This window comes from Anser anser (assembly GCF_964211835.1).
Source record: "Anser anser genome assembly, chromosome: 11".
Classification (NCBI taxonomy): domain Eukaryota; kingdom Metazoa; phylum Chordata; class Aves; order Anseriformes; family Anatidae; genus Anser; species Anser anser.
This window is the reverse complement of record NC_139732.1, coordinates 14865575-14884177: the sequence shown is the minus strand read 5'-3', so window position 1 is coordinate 14884177 and position 18603 is coordinate 14865575. Positions and strand designations below refer to the sequence as shown.

General features: G+C 43.1%; 3 protein-coding genes across 26 annotated transcripts in view; 2 read left to right on the top strand and 1 right to left on the bottom strand.

Moving 5' to 3' along the window:
* BEAN1 (brain expressed associated with NEDD4 1) overlaps positions 1 to 11018 on the top strand; it is a 53667-nt gene extending 42649 nt beyond the window's left edge. For all 3 annotated transcript variants that reach the window (XM_083794736.1, XM_083794735.1, XM_083794737.1), the window contains one exon: positions 7527 to 11018. In XM_083794736.1, coding sequence (XP_083650862.1) covers positions 7527 to 7875 — 349 coding nt within the window. In that variant the 3' untranslated portion in view covers positions 7876 to 11018. The remainder of the gene's footprint in view (positions 1 to 7526) is intronic.
* Positions 1 to 13819, bottom strand: part of LOC310879827 (uncharacterized protein) — a 225534-nt gene extending 211715 nt beyond the window's left edge. For 3 of the 22 annotated variants that reach the window (XM_083794757.1, XM_083794747.1, XM_083794744.1), the window contains exon 1: positions 13506 to 13753. Coding sequence is in view for 3 of the 22 variants with exons in the window: in XM_083794744.1 (XP_083650870.1) it covers positions 13506 to 13571 (66 nt within the window). In the remaining 19 variants the exon portion in view is untranslated. The other 19 variants (XM_083794752.1, XM_083794753.1, XM_083794756.1 and 16 more) reach the window with 16 other exon arrangements.
* Positions 13820 to 13884: 65 nt separating this feature from the next.
* Positions 13885 to 18430, top strand: LOC310879813 (uncharacterized protein). Its single transcript, XM_083794714.1, has 2 exons — positions 13885 to 14323; positions 16174 to 18430. Exons 1-2 carry the CDS (start codon positions 14003 to 14005, stop codon positions 17677 to 17679), a joined length of 1827 nt encoding a protein of 608 aa, XP_083650840.1. The 5' UTR covers positions 13885 to 14002; the 3' UTR covers positions 17680 to 18430.
* Positions 18431 to 18603: the final 173 nt, after the last annotated feature.

The window sequence follows — 18603 nt, the reverse complement described above, 5'->3', positions numbered from 1 at the left end:
ATTTTAGCTTCCATGTTTTAAGTGGCTTGAAATACAATACCAATCAAGGATCAAGCAAATTAAGAATATCTGCATTTTCTTGATGAGTCGCTGTGAAATTCTAACAATGAGGAGATTTGAGGTTCCCTTCAGGAAAGGAATTTTATCAACTCCTCACCTTTTGGCCAGATGAAAAGCACTTCACCCTAGTTGACTAAGTGCTTTTTCACTCCCTAGAGATCAGCTAGTAATGGTATGTACAAAGCTTTAGGCAACCAAGGCTCTCACCTTTTTCATCTGTGACTCATGACTGTCTAATATAGTAATAGCACCGAGGAACAACTCTTGAGCAAGATGGTGGGATTTAGCTTCAGGAATAGCTTTAATGGAAGCCACACAAGTCCTCTCCATATTTCACACTGAAATGTGTCCCGCAGGGCATGTTATGATAAAACTTGTTAGTCACTCATTATCCTAGTATGCACACTAGAACACTTTTTTTTCTCCCCTTTGTTTTTTGGTTGGGTTTTGTTCCATTTTTAAATAAGCTTACTACACCACATCTGATCATCTTGCCCAATCTATTGATAGGATCAATTTTAAAGAGAAGTGTGTTATTCAGGCTTAATAAATTCCAGTACTCTTAATACTTCTGTCCAGTCAGCATTGTTTAACTGGCAAATCCATTTAAAATTACTTTAAACTAGCAAAAGAAAATGTTCACATCTTCAAGACAGATCTTAGTTTTCCTCAAAATATGAAGCCAAAAAAACAACACCAAACAACTTCAGCTACTTTGTTCCCTAAGATATCCTTTTCCATCCCCAATTTCTGAGGAAGCAAGTTAGCCATACCTGAGACAAGAAAGCTTGAACCAACTTCCAGAGATTTTCTTGAAAGAAATAATTAGGCTTGCAGGAAATGAGCACAAAAACTTGCTGTGTTGGGCTGTATTCTCTTGCCAAGGCCCCTTTTCACACCCTTCACTGAAACTTTCAGTCAGTAAACTAAAAAAATATCATTGGAAATATGACACGAAATCCACTGGCAATCATGACATAAGATAAAACTCGATTCTTTCATCTCCAAATTCTGAATGAGACCCTCAAAATCCCTTCCTTTCATGTTCTAGTTAGAGCTCTTCCTAGCTAATATTAGATATAGAAACAAGGTAATTGCTTTTTGATTAGTTGGTCACTATTTGCTGTGAAGAGATTTTAATGACACATTTCAAGGCCCACTGGGTGACCCTGAGAGGTCAGTGTGCAAGCTACATCCCAACAAGTGTACCTGCACTAGTCCTGCAGATGCCTTTGGGAGCTCTGTAAAAGGAGCCCTGCCCTGGCTAGGTGCTCAGCTCATGTGCATGCCACCAGACAAGGGCAGCTCTATCAATTCATACCTGCTGTGTTGGCAGTTTTCTCCCTCCAACTGCTTTCATCTCACTTCCCTGCTACAAATCATCCTCCAGGTAACCATTACCGTCAGAGGAACGTAGGCTGAAAAGGATCTTCTGCAATTACACGGTCCCGTCCCTGCTGCTGCAAGTAATCACTCTTAACAGACAGTTAGCTATCCCATAACACAGTCTGCGGGGATCTTTTTTCCCCATTATACTCATTCCAGAATACCTACAGACAGACCTAATTTTAACTATTATGACAAACGTATTTCCAGCTTAAATTTGTTTATGGACATGTTATGAGTTTCCTTTTGTGTCATTTCCCTTCCTCTAAGATGCCCATGCCTTTCCGTTAGCTTGCTTGTTGTATTTGTAGTCAAAAATCATCTCGCACCTCTGCCTGCACGTCGTGAGGCTACGGCACAAAGCATTTTCAGCTTTCTGTCATCAAACATATCTGTTAGGTCACTGTATCATCTGACCAGCCCTTCTCTACACCCGTCCCAGTTTCATTCTGGAAGTGCAAGCTATTGCTGCATAAAAACACCCTGCAGCACTGAAGGCAGAAAAACCTGATAAAAGATAAGCACCAAGCATTTCTAACCAGAAACTTACTGTGCCATGCAGATCAATCACAATACTTAAAGCTCTTAAGCTAGTACTGAAAAAAAAAGTATTTTTCTCTCGTTTCCCACTAGTTACACTTTCTGTTCTATATCGCAGATAGTATTTCCTTTACCTGCTCAGAAATCTTTCCTAGAATAATTAAAACAAAGCCCTTTCTAGGAATATGATCCTAAAACACATCATGTGGCAAACATCCCCAAATATCAGCAGATTCTAAGCACTTCTGCTGACACAGAAATGATTACTGTTGTTTAGAAATGTAGTTGTGGCTTAACTCCACAGTACAGGAGGCTATAAGAGATTATTTTAAAACAAATTTGTCTTCATTGATCACTATTACAGTGCCCATAGTTTAATTGTATAATAGTCCCCTTTTCTAAATAACCGTATTTCATACGCAATGAGAAACGGTTTTTTTTTGACAAAACCTTCCCAGAAAAAACTCCAGTGACTTCACTGGATCATTCTGTCAGGGCCCTGCCTGACATGGCGGTCTGTCATCCATGAGTGTTACACGCCTGTTACTCCTCACCACCAGAATTTGGGATCAGCCATAGTAAAAATTCTCATGTAATATTACCCAGGCCCAGAGACAGATGGGTTTTTATTTCATATGAACACAGTAACTAGGAGGACAGAAACAGGAGGTGCTACTTAACTACACAGGCTTATTCTTGCACTATCATTCTGCTAATTACTAAGCTCCAACAGTCTGGGGTACTTTTTGTAATAAAGAAATACATTTTGGCTCTTCATCCTAAGTCACTGTTCAAGAATTAAAAGTGAATGATTGAGACAGAGAGTAACATGAATGGATTGCTACTGTATGAAAATATTAAACTAACACTCAATAAATCACTAACAAAGCATGCAGAAGTTAAAATACAGTTAGTAAATGCACCTAATATCTCTCATGGAAACTGCTGATATCAAAAATAAACCTAAGAAAATACGCTGCCTCATGACATATGTCACTGTAAGAGCAGTTCTGCTAAAATGGTAATGTTTTCTCTCGGTAGTTACAGATAACCAAAACATACAAGTATTATCTAAGAAAAAACACTGACATTTCCAAGCTTCTGTCCTACAAACCCAGCTGTTGGCAGGCTGCGGGATCAGAGATAGCATCATCTGTTGAACTACTTACATTGTTATCGAACACATCCAACACATCCCTTTGATTCTCCTTTAAATAGTTACAGAACATTTGTTCTAATTTCAGCTTTTCTTTCTCAGGCAACATCATCACATAAACATCCTTTGTGGTGTTTTATCATAGTTTAAACCTGTCAGCACATGCATTTTCCAGGAAAAGATTAGTGTTTACCATTATTAAAAGACAGTAGGTCATCAATAAAATGGAAGCAATGCAGGAGCAATTTTCATGGACGCACAACATATACCAGATGAATGAAGTAAACAAAAAGACATCTATTTCACACAGAAGAATTTTTCATTCCCCAGATTTGTCTTTTATTTGCTAGCTACTGTCTGCAACTCAAAAAATTCCTTAAGTAAAAACTCCTTCTTTCCCCAGACAGTAGGTCATAATTTATGAATGACAGCTAGTTAAATAAGCTCTTTTGTGTTTCCTTAGCAACAAACCCATCCTAATTCCTACTGCAATGAGACCTGACAAATTCATGAAGTTATTTCACTCCCTCCAAACATTCCGAGTCAACAAGGTCAGCCTGAAGATCTGCTGGATTTTTTAAGTAACATTCTTCTCTTTGCGGGTCATATTTACATGCAGCATGATGGCGTTAACAGATACCAGTCTTCCTTCCCTTTCCTAGAATAGTTATCCCTTAAAAATTCAATAGCATAGTCTGCGATGACAATTAAGTTATTTTGACAGGAAACAAGGCAAAGAAATACAGACAACATAACATCCCCATGTCAGTAACCCCTTCCTCCTCGCGACTAAAAAATAATAAAGTGAATTCACCACAAGTACTGTAACCAAGGAGTTTTTTTTAAGATTCAAAAAGAAATGGATGATATTCACAAGATGCAGTGCAACAAGCTCCTGTGGTCCATTACTAAGTTACAGTAACGTAATACTTTCCAAAGCCATTTTTGTTGTAGTTTAAAAGGAGATTCCTTGTGACTGTTGTACTGAACATCAAGCATTAGCTAGTTTCTATGTGTACAATAACTTTGCAGAACTGAATCTCAGATAAAACATAACTATCATCATATTTTTTGCAAGAGGTCTAGTCACCTCTTCCTCTCAAACATGACACTTAATTTTTAAGACAGCCGTGAGGATTTGGTCTAGTATCACTCACATCTGTACGTGGCAATCAACTGCAAGAAATGATTGCTATTAGAATTTTTATAAAAAAATTTAATAAATATAAAAATTTTTAATAAATAAAAGAAATATAAAAATTTTTATTAAATCTTTAAGGAATGATTTTTTCCAACCATTAACATACGTGGACAGTGAGTACCCATGGAATTGTGTATTACTTCTTATAATACATTCTTAGAATCCTCTAATAAAAAAAGATCAGGTAAAGACCAGATGCATAAGCTTACATATTATGGACTCCGAAGGAGAGAATGATCTGTATATATAGCCATGAAGGTGTTAAAAAGTTACTTATTTGAAAAATCTGTGTTCCTTACTGTCTTATAAGACTTTTAGGATGTAAACTTAACTGCCAGAAATGATGAGGGAGAGCATTACTTGCATGGGAGTCTGGAGAAAAAAGTTTATTTTTTATCCATCACGTATATTAAGAAAAAACACCCTAACACTAATATATTGATATTTAGAATAAAACACCAAAATGCCAGGTCTTGAACTCCATAATTTCCTAGCCATGTCTTGATGCTTAAAAGCCTCCTTCACAAAAGGCCATTTTGCTATTTATTGCACCAAGCATTTTAGCAGCACCATGCAGATGACCAGGTAAGAGCAGTAAGCAGAAGGTTCATACTGTGCCCATTTCTCCTTTAGGCCAGTGGCAGATTTCCCTTGTGCTGGGCCTGGGCCAGAATCAGGAGACAGACAAACTTCTTCCCTCTCGTATCTCAGAAAAGGGATGCCAGATTTTCCACCTTGGAACTCACATTCCTGTGGGCTTTCCAAAACCAAAATTCTTTTCCCTCTTTTGCTATGGTAACAGGACCCGGTAGTGCTCTTCATTAGCCTGATTAAGTCAGTCAAAACTGGTGGAAAGATTTCAAATAAATTCACTGGGCTTTACGTCAGTAAGACAGAAATTAAGTAAAGATGCAGTTCAGAGGAAGTAATTCTGCAAAGAGTGGCTTTTCCTTTACTCTGAGTTTGTGAAGAATTGAGTTTGGGTCATCAGCTCCTCAGTCTTTGACTGAAGTAAAAGAGTAACAGGTACGCTTGAAAGTTTCAGTGTGCTTAGCAGGTGCCAGACTCAAATCTTTTCCATGTGCTACATAAAAACAATTTAACCTTCTACCTGCTGAGATTTGATTTTGAAGTATCTGGCCACCTTAGGGTCTTCAGAGCATAGTTACAGTTTGAAATACCATGAGAATTTTAAATCTGGATTTAAAACCATTGTCCCCACAAACATAAAAATAAGATTGGGGAGGAGGTAGTTTAAAAACAATTCTGGATATTCAGGCTATTTAGTAACCTAGTGCTAAGATTTCCCTTTCTTACCCAAAGATTTCTCTCCCTGCCCCCAAAACCACTTTCATCACCCATACTGGGAACAATACCATCAAAAACAACAGGAGCACTCTGAGGGAGAGGTATGAACGAGTGCCGCAGAACCGAGTGTTTTTCTAAAGCAGGGCCTCCATGGTTGATTTCAGTAGATTTGAGCTCTCTGCAACTGATGTGAGCTGCCCTGTTACAAATCAGTTACAATCTGCAAGTAGGGTTTATTAGCTTGGGTTTAGCCTGGCAGTAATGCGATTACAGGGGGCAGAATGACTGCCTGCAGTCTACTGGGAAGACATATGCTAAATGTCCCATCTTGCAGGAAATATCCTAGATCTTAATAGCTCTGCAGTTAGTGTGGTTGAGGAAATGGATTCTTAATTTGCCTGGCTCCAGCAGAACTGTTTTTCAGGTCAGCTGACTGGGAGAAGGTTTTGTGTTTTTCCAGTGGTAGTTTTTTGTTTGGTTTTGTGTGCGTGTATTCTCTCAGAACATGCGTATGTCCTCTTCAGAATCCAATTAAAAGTGATCATGAAAATTGTAAACAAGGCAGCCATAAATAAAGCAGGTCCAGCATTTAGGAACACAATCTTATGCTTCTTCCTCACTTTTGCCTGCATAGCCAGTGAGCTCAGAGCACAGGACACCCCTTCAGACCACCAGACCTGGGCTGGTTGGGTAGCAGAGGCAGCTCTATTTCGCAGACAAGCAGGTGATGCTAGGGTAGCCAGGTAGTGGAGCACCCAGATAACAAACCAGCATCACCAGTTCTGGCTGAGCACCAAGCCTGCCTGGCTCCTGTGGGGCCACAGCACAATTTGCACGGAGGGCTGAGCAGCGCCAGCGCAGTACGGTGCTCACATTGGCTGGGACCATTCCCAGCCCCCTCCTGCACCATAGGACATGGGAAAACACAAGCACTAAGACACACTGGTCCATCCTGGCTCATTATTTTTCCCTCTCACGCCTCGCTAGGCTGCACAGCCCATGCTCCAATCCTGATTTGCCTGTCTGCATCTGCCCCAGGGCAGCCAGGGCTGAGCACTGTGGTGGAGCGAGGAGGCAGTAGCTCCCTGGCTCTCGCTTGGTGCCACTGACAGAAGCACAAAGCCTGGGCAGACATGAGCTGGCTCCTCGTGGAAATCCCGCAGATCAATCTTTCTTGCTTTCCTCCTATCTGAGAGGAACATGATGAGGAGTCTGCTGAGCCTCAGAATGGCCAGCATGAGTCTGTCAAGATTATTCATCACAGCTCTGCACCTCAGCAAGCAATCCTGCTGTCCCTGCAAGCACAGATCTGCCATCCAGACAGCCCACCGCACATAATGGCTGGCTGAGCACAGCGAGGAAGGATGTCCCAGAGACCTGCGAGTCAGGAAGACAGGATTTGATGTGATATTCCATCTAAGGCTCTCCATACCTATCTTTCATAAAAACGGCACCACCACTTCTTTTGCCTCCCCCATTTCTGACCTTGCCAGACACAAAGAGCGGAGATGGGGACTGCATCCCGCTGTGTGCACCAGCAGTAACTGGTGCCAGCAGCGTGCTCCCCTGGCTCCCACATAAGCAGCAGCGAGGCTCATCCCCCAGCGTGTTGCTACCGCGGCTGTGGTTCCTGCAGAAGGACGGGGGGCTGAACCGTCACTGAGACCTCTGGCATTATCTTCAGGTACTGGGAGATGTGCTTTTAAGTCTGGTGCTCTCAGTATTTCACATGGCAAGGGCAAGCAGGGCTGTGGGCTGAGGAACAAAACACCAGATGATCCTTTTCTTCTCACTTCACCTGCCCCTGTTATGCTGAAAATGATGTACTGTGGCATTTTTCACAGGAATCTAATGAAAAATTTGTTTGTCTTGCAGCTACGATGAATGCGTGGGGCCAGGAGCAACACAAATGTATATTCCCACAGATGATCCCCCCCCCTATTCTCTTACGGACCCCTGTCAAGGAAATGAAATATCTATAAACATTAGCCTGGAAGAGGAAGAAGCATCTGGGACTACAGGACAGGCTGCAAATTACGCAGTCAGGCTGCAGGACTTGCAGCAGCCCATTTCATCCATCTCTTTGTCGTCTCTCACTCTGGAGGCTGCTCCTCTGTACGAAACAGTGGTGTGCGAACAGAACATCCCCATCCCACTATTTCCAGTGGAAGTACTGAAAAATTCTCCCACTGACTATCAGACCGTTCTGAACCAAGTCATGTGAATGGAAGCGGCTTTTTCCTTCCATCTTTCTGAAGAACTCAGGCTGAGAAAAAAAAACATTTAAATGGAAGAATAAAACCTCTGAAAGTTTTACCTATTTTATATCTTTAAAAAGGGATGTAATGGGATTGCTTTTTTTTATTTTTTACAGTGAATTTTGAAAGTTTACCTAAAGTTCCCTCTTTGTGCTTCAAAGTGTTCCATGGCATCACACAGCATTAAAAAGCAGCAGTGACAAGCAGCGCATCCGACCTTTTGAAGCATTTCCAATGACACTGAAATTAGCCTCTCGGTGTAGATATATGTTATCCAGTCAAGCTAACTTGTTGATTTTATGATACTTTGCATGCTTTAGAGCAGAAGGAAAAAGAAGAGCATTTTGTTGTCTTTGTAGGTGTCATTAGTACATTTCATTCAATGTCTTGGCAACAAAGCATTTTTTTAAAAAATTCTTTGTCTAAATATGTATTTCAGTAGACAGAACACTGCCTGCAAAACATGATTAGCAGTACTGCATAGGAGCCAAACAAAAAGCAGCAGAGTATTTTGATACTCACATTTTTCCTTCAGAAAGCCTGGCCGGTACCAAAGCCTGCTGTAAACGGGCAAGCGATGGAGAGGTGGCAATGGATCCTCACACACCGATTGGCTTTACCCATCAAGTTGTGCTCCAGCTGTGTGCAGCCTGGGAGCTGGGCACCCTTCACAGGGACTTGATGTAGCTAAGGAAAGGCAGCATCTGGAAGCCCAGAAGATGCTTCGTGCCAATTCCCATCATGCACGACTAATTTTCAGGCACTAACTCATTCTTCAGTTAGGAGCCTGTAGCACTAAAAAAAGGACCTTGACCTCTAGAAATTGAGCAAGTGGGATGTACATAATAGATGCTGCACTCAGCAGTCACAATAACAGAGATTCTCACTTTGTACAGAAACTTTTTCTGTTAGACACGATCCTCTTCACTAAGATTTTGCTACTCATAAACCTAGTCTCTGTTCAAAGACCTGGACTTCTCACACATCCATTTGATGAATGCACAGAAGTTGCAGATGCATGCTGGCAGGAACAACAGAAGGAACTGCAGGCATGAGTTTAATCTTGCATGGTACACAGGCATCCTGTCTACATTTAAGGACTAAGCTGTGTCTTCAACCAGCACTAGTTAGCAGAGCTATCAGGGGCTCATCTCCATTAAATCTTTTATGGGTATTTTCACTGAAAAAAATGTTTAACTTTTACACTGATAAAATGGACTTCAGTTTGTTACCCCCAGTGAAGGAAAAGTTAAAAGGAGCATGGTACATGTACAACTGTGTTTAAAAGGAAGCATCATTCAAATTATGAAAACTGCACTTAGATTTTCTGTAAATACAAAATAATTTTCAGCAGTAATCATTCCTCGACACTCCAAAGATCGACATAAATATAATTAATACTTAGATGGGAAGTAATAACATGATTCTTACTGCTCTATGAATTATATCATTGCTGAGTCATATGCAATGATAGGGTAAGGTAAGTATGTATTTTTTGCTAAGCTGATAAGAGTAAATCTGTATTTTGCTAAAACAACAGAAATCATTTGCAGTTCTCCAAAATTTTCAATATACTATACCCAAAACAACAAAAAATCACCATTTTGCGTTGCAAAACATACTGGCAGGTATTGCCAGAATCTAGGCTAAATTATTCAGCATTCGTATTTTTACCAGAAAGAACCATTCTTCTGTATAAAGTACTACCGGAAATAGTTGTGTGGCATGCAAAAGAGAGAGACAAAACTCTACACCATTACGGACAGAAAAGAAAATCAACATAAAAGGCTACCAGTCAGTTCTATTGGCAGGAAAATAAAAAGTGAAGGAAGGTACAGAGGTTTATTTATGCAGAATACCACATGCTTCCATAGTTGTGTCTTCCTGCAGCTCCTGGAGACCGGCCTAGAACAGGGTAAGACACTGGGACCAGACCATGCCCACTTCAGTCTTCTGGCAGGGACTAGAGAGGGAATTAATTAATATTAGAAAGCAAATGTGACTTTTTTTTTTAAAAAAAACAAAAACTGTCTCTTCCACCTGTACAGCAAACCTGACGGTACTTCCGAAGACAAGCAGAGGGCTTTTCATGTCTGACAATCAAGCATCTAAAGCCTCTACTCTGTTACAAATGCTTACATTTTCTATGTATTCTGGGAAATGCTTCTAGCTGTTTGGCTTTACACCTGACAGAGATTTCAGGCCCTTCCGCTATCTAAATGTGGAAAGAAAAAAAAAAAGATTTTTAAAAACAAGCTGATTTCTGATAAAAATAGGAGAGTTGCATTTTACCTCATGACAGAAATGCTTCACTAAAATTTAGTAAACTAATCCAAGTCTTCTTGATTTGAACACAGTTAAGACATCCTCAGTATTGCAATCTGGATGGCAGGTAGCAGCATTGCTGACAAACAGCCATCTACTCCCTCTTGTGGTACACTGCTTTAGAAAGTCATCTAGTCGGCACACCACTACACCCAGGTCACAGCGGGACTCATCCGGCCAGACAATCCCAGCTTCTTTGTCACAGCGATGCGAAGCCAACCAGAACACACTTCCATTACGTCGCACTTTCCTAAGTTAGCACTAAATGCACACGGTCCATCATTGATTATCAACTAACATCTTTAAAAAAAAAAAAGAAAATTGTGAATTTGAGATACAATGTGATACCTTAGCAAGACCACTTGCAAAAGTAACTTAGAATTTTCTAGTCTTGATAATCTTTTTAACTATGTTATATCCAACAAAGTTGAGAGAAAAAGCTTACAAATCCAAACCATATGCCTCTGCAAACAGACAATAGCATAAACAGCGTCTCCTAAATTTAATGGAAGGTGAGTTATACTCTTAAGAAACCTTTTCTTAAGAAATTCACATCCTCTTCTTAGATTTTATCCTAAACTCTTGGCATCATTTTAATAGCAATCCTAAAAACAAGTTGAATGCAGGCCTTTCATCTATTACATGATTAATGTGAGAAAGAAAACTGTTTGGACGTACTGTTTCTTGATACTTGATAACAATGCTGTATTTCTATACTCATCTGTTTTGCTTCGATTTTTAGTATATGGATCTTTACAGACAACCTTTAGTAAAGAATATACACGTATTTGATACAGCTTCTGTGATTTTTATTGCACCACTATCACACTGGGACTAGCCACAGCCCGTCGATAAGGCAACTAAGCACCACTGTGCTTCAGCCACCTCCATGGGGATTTCACGTTTGTCAGAAGCCACAGGAAGGAGCAGCCACCGGCACAGTTCTGTGGGGCACTCGGGGCTCCCCTGCTCCAGGAGACAAGGCTGTATGTGCACAAGCACAAGCAGGAAGGGAAGAGCCTGCAATAGCACAGCAGAGAAAGTTGTTGCCTTTGAGTGAGATGCTCCCGGGCATTTCAAGAAGCATCACAAACCATCACAAACATCCATACGTACCTCAGAAAATTACTAAGGTTAGGAGGCTGTAAAATGTCAACATATCACTGGGAAAAGAAGAGGAAAAGCCACGAAATAACAGACCAATCTTTCCAGAAAGTTTTAAACCGATTATTTTTAAGCACAGCAAGATAAGTAACCACATCAAACCTACCTAACTGGTCATGGTACAAAAGTCTGACAAAAAATTCCCCCTCAATCTAGAGAAATATGCTCTGCGAAAAATTATAATCACAGACTCTCTTAAATTAAAGTTATCATACAAGCAAGTATTTATCCTTTTGCTCTGCTCACAGTAGTGTATGTTTGAACACTGGCTACTGAACTCATAAGCATATGATAAATTCACAGCTTGGATTTCAGACAGCTCCATATGCATATATATTTTCTCACTTCCCTTAAAGCAAGAAAAAGTTACAAGCAAAACAAATACAAATGAAGCAGTGAAAGAGCCCTGTAAAAAATAAGATTATTTTGTCATAGCTTTACTCCTATCATGATCTTACATTTTTTCAAGAGAATAAAATCCGTAACAAGTAAAATTAAGACACCCACCCAGAAAAGAACAAAACTTATCCACAAAACATTCCAAAGTTCCCACTGAATAAGGAGGAGCAAAATGACAGACCTCATAGCTCAGGGAACTGCAGCCTGACTTTCAGGCATCTGAGTCATGAGCAAGTACCCTAACCTGCTGGCAGTGACGGCATCGGCACCACTCACATAGCAGGGAAGTGATCAAGCTGTTCTTTCAGAGAACAGGCTTTTGAAGTATTAGGACCTTCAAGACATCCTTGGAGGCTATGCTAGGAAATGAATTCAGAGAAAAACAATGCACTGACAACTAGATAAATGAGGCAACTCAGTACTTAGTATATTAAGTAAATATGCAAGAATGCTGTACTGAAAAGCGAAACACCAAAAAAAAAAACAGCAACAAAACAAGATTCCCTGTATAGTCCTTTTAAAATGCACCAGACTAACAAAATGCAACTATTCCATATGTGAAACAGAACTGCAAAGATTAAAGAATCCAAGCCCCCCCATGGGAGCGGGCGTGCAGAAACACAAAATCAGACCTGCTCATTTGGGTCAATAAAGTTTTGCATATGGCAAGAAGCGAGCTGAGCTGCCTGCAGGCACCCTACTAATAGCACAGCCAAGCTTGTCTGTCTATGCATGCACATATGGCAGGGGAGGAAACTCAGACATTGCAGCAGATGGCCAGATGGCCTCATTTTAACATGTGGTGGTAGTACGGGGATTTTTCCCCTCTTCCCTCTTGGCTAGATCAGCAATTTTTATATAGCAATTATCGGTACACAAATACTGCAAAAGTATTACCTAATGACATTTCACTTGGAATGACGATCAAAAGCATATGTTTTTGTGAAAGCCCTCTTGCCTAAAAAGTCAGAGAGAAAGCCAGTTTATTTGCAACACTGCACAGTCACTTTCAGCAAGACAAGAAATAGAGGGACTACGGTCAAGTTAGCCCAAGATTTCCCTTAATCACGAGAAGCCAGCCATTCCCAGTGGTTAATGGTATGACTGATATTTATCTAAAATCTATCGAGTAATGAAGACAATCTATAATAAGATGAGTCATTAAAAAAACATGAGGTCAAATTCACACTCGCAGCAACTCAGGTCAGTGGAGACACAGCTAAAGACACCAGCCCAGCTGGTCTACAACAGAAATTAAGGTCATGGGAGGCCCATGCGGGCACTAATTTATGAAATCACACGGGCATGCAGCATTGTGGCAGCCATAACAAGTGATTGTAAAATCCAGATTCCAAAAACCAAGATGAGCAAAGTCTTTTGGATCGAAGACAGGCTTGTTTCCCAGCTGCTGGACCTCCATCTCCAGCCCACCCCAGAAACCTTTCCAGCCATGGCAGCAGAAGACACGAGCCATTTAGCTGAGGAATTCCGAGACTGCGTGCAAAGGGCACAGGGCACACACCTACTTTCCCCACGTGCTTACCTTTGGAGAAGAGAGCTTCCACGCAGCAGCCATCCAAGCACAGGTCTCACCTCCCAGCCCGCCCCACACATCACACTGGGGGTACGGTGAGGGGAAGAAGCAGGGAAGGCTGCAGGGAGGCTGCTAGAACCGAGGATGAGGAGCAGGAAAGGAGGGGAGCCTCACCTCAGCACGGAAAAAGCATGGCACATCTGCCATTGCACGACGCCTCACCCTGCACGCAGCCGCCATTACATAACATCTGGTACCTCACGCAGCCGCCATTTCGTGACGCCTGGTCCCTCACACGGCCCTCATCACGTGACACCTGGTCCTCCACGTGGCCGCCATTTCACGACGCCCCCTCCCTCACACGGCCGCCATTTCGCGACACACGGCCCCTCATGCGGCCGCCGCCACCACGTGCCGCCTCCTCCCTCACGCCGCCGCCACCCCGCGACGCCTCCTCGCTTCCCGCTCCCAGCCACCGCCCGCCCGCCCCGCCCCGCGCCCCGGCCGCGGGTAGCGTTCCCCGGCGGCCGCAAGGCGGCGCCGTCCCCGGGCCTTTTTCGCTTCGGCTTGGCCGTGCCGCCCGGCCCTGCCCGGAGTGACGCGGCGGGGCGCCAGCGGCCAATGGCGGGCGGCGCGGCGCCGCGGGGCAGCGGCGGCGGGCGGGCGGCGCCATGGAGGAGCAGCCGGCGGCGGCGGAGGAGGAGCGGGTGCTGCGGGACTACCTGGCCTACTACGCGGCCCGAGGGGCCGAGGGGCGGCTGGCAGCGTGCGACGAGGCCGCCCTGAAGGCGAGGGCTCGCCGGCTGCTGGAGCCGCGGCGGCGGGGCGGCCTGGACGTGCGCGGCGTGGCCGAGCGGTGCCGGCGGGCCCGCGGGCAGCGGGGGGGCGGCTGCGGCGTCCTGAAGGACCTGCTGAAGGCGCTGGAGGTCCTGGAGCTGCTCTGCGTCAACCTGCTGCTGTCCCCGTGGAGGAAGGAGATCAGGTCGCTGAAGGTAGGAGGCCCCCGAGGGAGGCGAGGCGAGGCCTTACCCGGCCCTGCACTGCCGGGGGGCTCTGGGGCCTCCCGGGGAGCCCCGCTCACGGAGGCGCTGGGGAAGGGGAAGGCCTGGAGCTGGCCGGGCTGGCCTCGCCCCGCACAGGTGGGTTTTCTGCCCCTCCTCGCTCGGTGAGTGCAGCCGGTGCAGGGAAGGAAAGGCCCTCGGACGAGGACTCCTGAGAAGACACGCAGCTGCTTCCCACACCTAGGTGGTCAGGGCTGTCCCTCTCCCCTTGCACACATCCTCAAGCCACCTGAACTTAAAGTTCCCAAACACCCAAAATGCAAACATATCTCCCTTCCTATAGCACCAGATGCTGGCAAGGAAAAGCCATTTCTTGCCTTCTTCCTGCCCTTAGGTGCCATCTGTGGATTCTCAAACAGCTCTAGACTACCATTTCACATTCATCTCCCTAGAACAGGGCTAAGCATTAGTGTAAGATATTAAGGTCTACAGTGAGCAGGCTCAGCTTTTTATAGTACACAAATTTTAAGTTTAATTTAGAAAAAAATATATACAGTAGGTAATGCAAAATACAAGATACATCCTACTGAAGGCCTGAAGTAATTGTACTGAAAGGCACAAGCTGGAGAACTAGCAGCGTCTATGTACATAACGGTTTGATAGAACTTACTGGTTGGAGACATACTTCATATTTCCTGTGTCTCACCCACAGTGATGTAGACATACTTCGTATCTTCTGTCTCTCACCCACACCGATGCCACCCTCCTGCCCCAGTGCCTGCTTATTTCTTTCCATCCAGAAAGAACAGAGGCTGGGCAGTGAAAGCCGCTGTTAACTCACCTGAAAATAGACTGAGGTTCAGCCCTACGTTATACTGTGGCATTTTAATTTAATAGCCTTTTTAGGGGGGCAGTATTGTTTCCCCCAAGATGTCATACTTGTGAGAACACTTAGCATTAGGAAGTAGGTAAGCAGGTCTCGAAGGGCAGCCAGAGAATACAGTACCCTAACTGAAAGTCAGCTCTGCATTCCTAGTTCCATTCTCTTGACTTACCTGGAGTTGGTCATGCTTAGGTAAACATAGTCTCTCCCATCACAAGATTTATGACAAAACCAAAAAACACTTTGATTTTACAAACTAGGCCTTATGCCTCGGGTGGCTCCAAAACAGAGCAAATGGTAACTTTAAGTTGTTACACAGCAGCAGCATTTTACAGAAGTCGTGTTGTGCAGGCAGCTTGTGGGAAGAGAGCATGTTTTAGCAATATCTGCCCTAGAATAGTGTCAGCTCAGAAGGGTGCTTTCAGAGAAGTGGTAACCTAGTTTTGGGAAAGTAAAGTCAAAGCAAGAATCTGAACTGCTGAGAAAGAAAATGGTACGTTCTTGTCACCAATGAAAAAATATGACTAACAGTGACTGCATTGTGTCTTTCGCCTTAGGAAAAATTAGACCTCAGTGATTGATTCCATGAATCTTCTGTTGAAAAATCTTCCCTTCTTCAGTGGAATACATAAGACTCATTTCTGAATTTCTCTAGTTTGAATAAAATGTTGGGGTTTTTCTTTTTTTTTTTAATATTGATGCTTTTGGCTAGTATCTTAGCAGGTTTAAACTGGCATAACTTTGAAATTATTATGCTACAGCACAGATACAGCACTCAAGAGGCTGACAAAATAATGCTTTTAGAAAAGTCTCACTGATTCAAAAGTCAAACTTCCAAGAAAATAGTTTTTAAAAAGATTTAACTGATTTTGAAGTAGTGTTGTTTTTAGGGAGTCTTTCACACATCTCCCCATCCCCCTAGTGTTCATCTGTTTTTCACTGTTGCATTCTGTTTCAGACATTCACCGGTAATTTTGTCTACTATATTCAATCTGTGCTCCCAGATGACATAGTAAAAACAGTACTGGAGAAAATAGGTTACATTGCAACAACAGAAACAGAGTTTTCACTTGTCAGAAAGAGAAACAATGAGGAAACAAAGCAGACTGCATTTGAAATATTCCTGGCAAGAATTGAGTGTGAAACCATCCTCGAAATGACAAATGAAGAAAAACATGGCAATTTGGAGAAGACCCTGCAGAAGAGAACACAAATGCACTGGCATCATGGAAATAAGGACAAAGAAGATCAGACACCCCAGAGAGAAGACTCTGAAAACATAGAAAATAAAGAAAACAGAGAAACATCTTTGTGCCTTGCTACGCAACCGAAGTCTTCAACTAATAGCGATAAATCCTTTGAAGCTGCTGGGAATCTTAAGATCAAAGATGACATGCCTCAGTTAGCGGTTACTCAATCCACTAACAGACTTCAGGAACACCAAAGGCAAATCATTAACACAGCACACTTTCCGGGCAAATGCTCAGACAGCGAGGACTTCTTGATCAAATATAGCGACATTGTCATAAGACAGACACCTATTTTCAGTGAGAATCGTTCTCCAAAAGCTTTTGAAAAAAAGCCAAGAGCCAGTCTAAGTGAAGAATGTGTTTTGGCAGTCACTGCACAGTCAACTGTAAATGAGATCAGGCCTGTGCCACTCTCACCAGGAGCGAGCGGTCCGCCAGCCTTTGCAATATTTGCTGACAGCTCTTGTGACAGTCAGAACACATTGGAGTACGAAGCTCAAGAAGTGCCTGAAGAATCAATTGAAGCAAAAATTAACGATGCCATAAATTGTGTAGACCCAGACCCTGCAGATGAACCCAATGAGCTGAAGTCTCTGCCATACAAGGGCATTGCCTCTGTCCAAAACTGCGGTGTCACTAAGGAAGAGGAAGTTTGTGAGCTGTCTTTAACCTTCACAAAACTACAAGTCAAGGACACTCAGGAAGATTTGATGTATCCAGTAGAGGAAACTGGGCAACCTCAGTCAGTATCATATGTAACTACAAGTGACAGGAATGTAAGAGAATTTAATCAGTCCAAAATAAAATGCACATACCTGGCCAATGCTCAAATGCAGAACCAAGCAGCTGCATGTATTGAGCCATCTTCAGATCTGTGCTGTACTACTGGGAGCATGGAGGATCCCACTACTGAGTCTGATAGCAAGAGACTATTAATGGATACTCCTAATGCGCACACAGCTTGTGAGTGCTTCAGACGTATTAGAGAGCCACCAAATCCCACCTACATTCCACCACGAAGTATTAATGTTCAGTCTCCAAGCAGAAGAAGCACCAGTGCACTGGGTAGAAGGAACCTCTTGCAGCCTGATTGTGACTCTCCCAAATCCAGTGAAGTAAAGCTGGAAAACTGTAATTCAAAAGTAAACGAAATCCAGGAGCCTTATGTCATTATTGACAAAAGTGACCCAGGAATGTTGTGCCAGAACACTTGACTCTAACAGTGCTTTATTTGTAATACCCCCCGGGGTAACCCAGTTAGTTTTTGAACAACTAATTGCTGGAGTCCTGTCATCAGGGCAAGACTGCCTTCAGCTTTGGATGGTGTTGAGGAGTGGGAGAAACAGATATTGTGAACGTGCACGCAGAGATTAATACGTCTGTACCGGGTCTGGTTGGGATGGAGTTAACTTCCTTAATAGCAGCCTGCACCGTGGCATGTTTAGGAGTAGTGGCTAAAACTGTTGATAATGCCCCAGTGTTCTGGCTGTTGCTGAAGAGTGCCTGCACAGCGCCAATGCCTTCTCTCTTCCTCACTCTGCCCCCACCCCCCGTGAGTAGGCTGGGGGTGGGCAAGAAATGGGGAGAGGACACAACTGGAACAGCTGACTGAAATTAGCCAAAGAGATATAACATGTAACATCATGCTTAGCAATAAAACTGGGATAGCAGAAGGTGGTGTGTTCTTTTTGTCTGCCTTTGCATCACTTCTCCCTTCCCCTCTTCCCTTCGCTTATTAAACCTCTAGTTCAACCCGAAAGTTTCTTGCTTTTGCTCTTCCTATGTTCCTGTCATGTAGGGAGGTGAGCAAGCAGATATGCAGGTGCTTAGCTACTCACTGAGTCAACCCACCACAACCTCCTTGCTCTTCTTTCAGGTATTTGTGTGTTCTTCCTAATCATTTTGTTTTTTCTAAGATGTATTTTCCTTCCTGTAGGGGTTATTAAAGCTGTGTTTTAAATCTTATGGTGCGTCAAATATTCAGAACACTAATTTAAAACTGCAAAAATCCCTTACAAATGAAGATGTCTCGTAAGTATTTATGTGACCACCCGTACTACAGGATCTATACACCTAACATCCCATTTTAATCTTAACTGTAGCCATAAGGGTATTTAACAGCAGCTTACATGTGTGAA